The following is a 371-nucleotide window of genomic DNA, read 5'->3' as shown; positions in this document are numbered from 1 at the left end:
AGCCTGGGGTTCCCCAGGCCGGCCACCTGCGGGCGGCACCAGGGACACTGAGGCCGACAGCTCCCGACACCTCTATCTCACAGTGCCCCCTGGAACCCGAAGCAGGAGGGTAACGCCAAGCAGGAGCGGAGTGGGGACGGGGGCAGGGCGCGAGGCGCCGGGCGGAGTTCCTGGGAGTTTGGAGCCCGTCGGAGTATCCGACCCATTTCTAGATTTAAAACAACTGAGGCAAAGAATCCGGGGACTTTGTCGGGGAAAAAGCGGCAAAACTGGAGCTCGGTGCCGGGAGCCCCACGTCGCCCCCCTAACTCCACTCACCAGCCACCGCTTCCCGGGGGGCCGGGGTTCCAGAACGCACCCGCTCATGGTCC

At 66.0% G+C, this 371-nt stretch overlaps 1 protein-coding gene across 1 annotated transcript in view; it reads right to left on the bottom strand.

Annotated features, from left to right (window-relative positions):
• The window catches only part of PTRH1 (peptidyl-tRNA hydrolase 1 homolog), a gene marked incomplete at its 5' end in the record, with an annotated part of 1,597 nt that extends 1,230 nt beyond the window's left edge, over positions 1 to 367 (bottom strand). The window contains one exon of the mRNA XM_014529306.1: positions 319 to 367. Within this exon, the coding sequence (XP_014384792.1) occupies positions 319 to 367 (49 nt within the window). The remainder of the gene's footprint in view (positions 1 to 318) is intronic.
• Positions 368 to 371: the final 4 nt, after the last annotated feature.

Source organism: Myotis brandtii, unplaced genomic scaffold (assembly GCF_000412655.1).
Source record: "Myotis brandtii unplaced genomic scaffold, ASM41265v1 scaffold68, whole genome shotgun sequence".
Lineage (NCBI taxonomy): Eukaryota > Metazoa > Chordata > Mammalia > Chiroptera > Vespertilionidae > Myotis > Myotis brandtii.
Note: the sequence above shows the minus strand (reverse complement) of the source record. Positions and strands in the feature narration are given on the sequence as shown.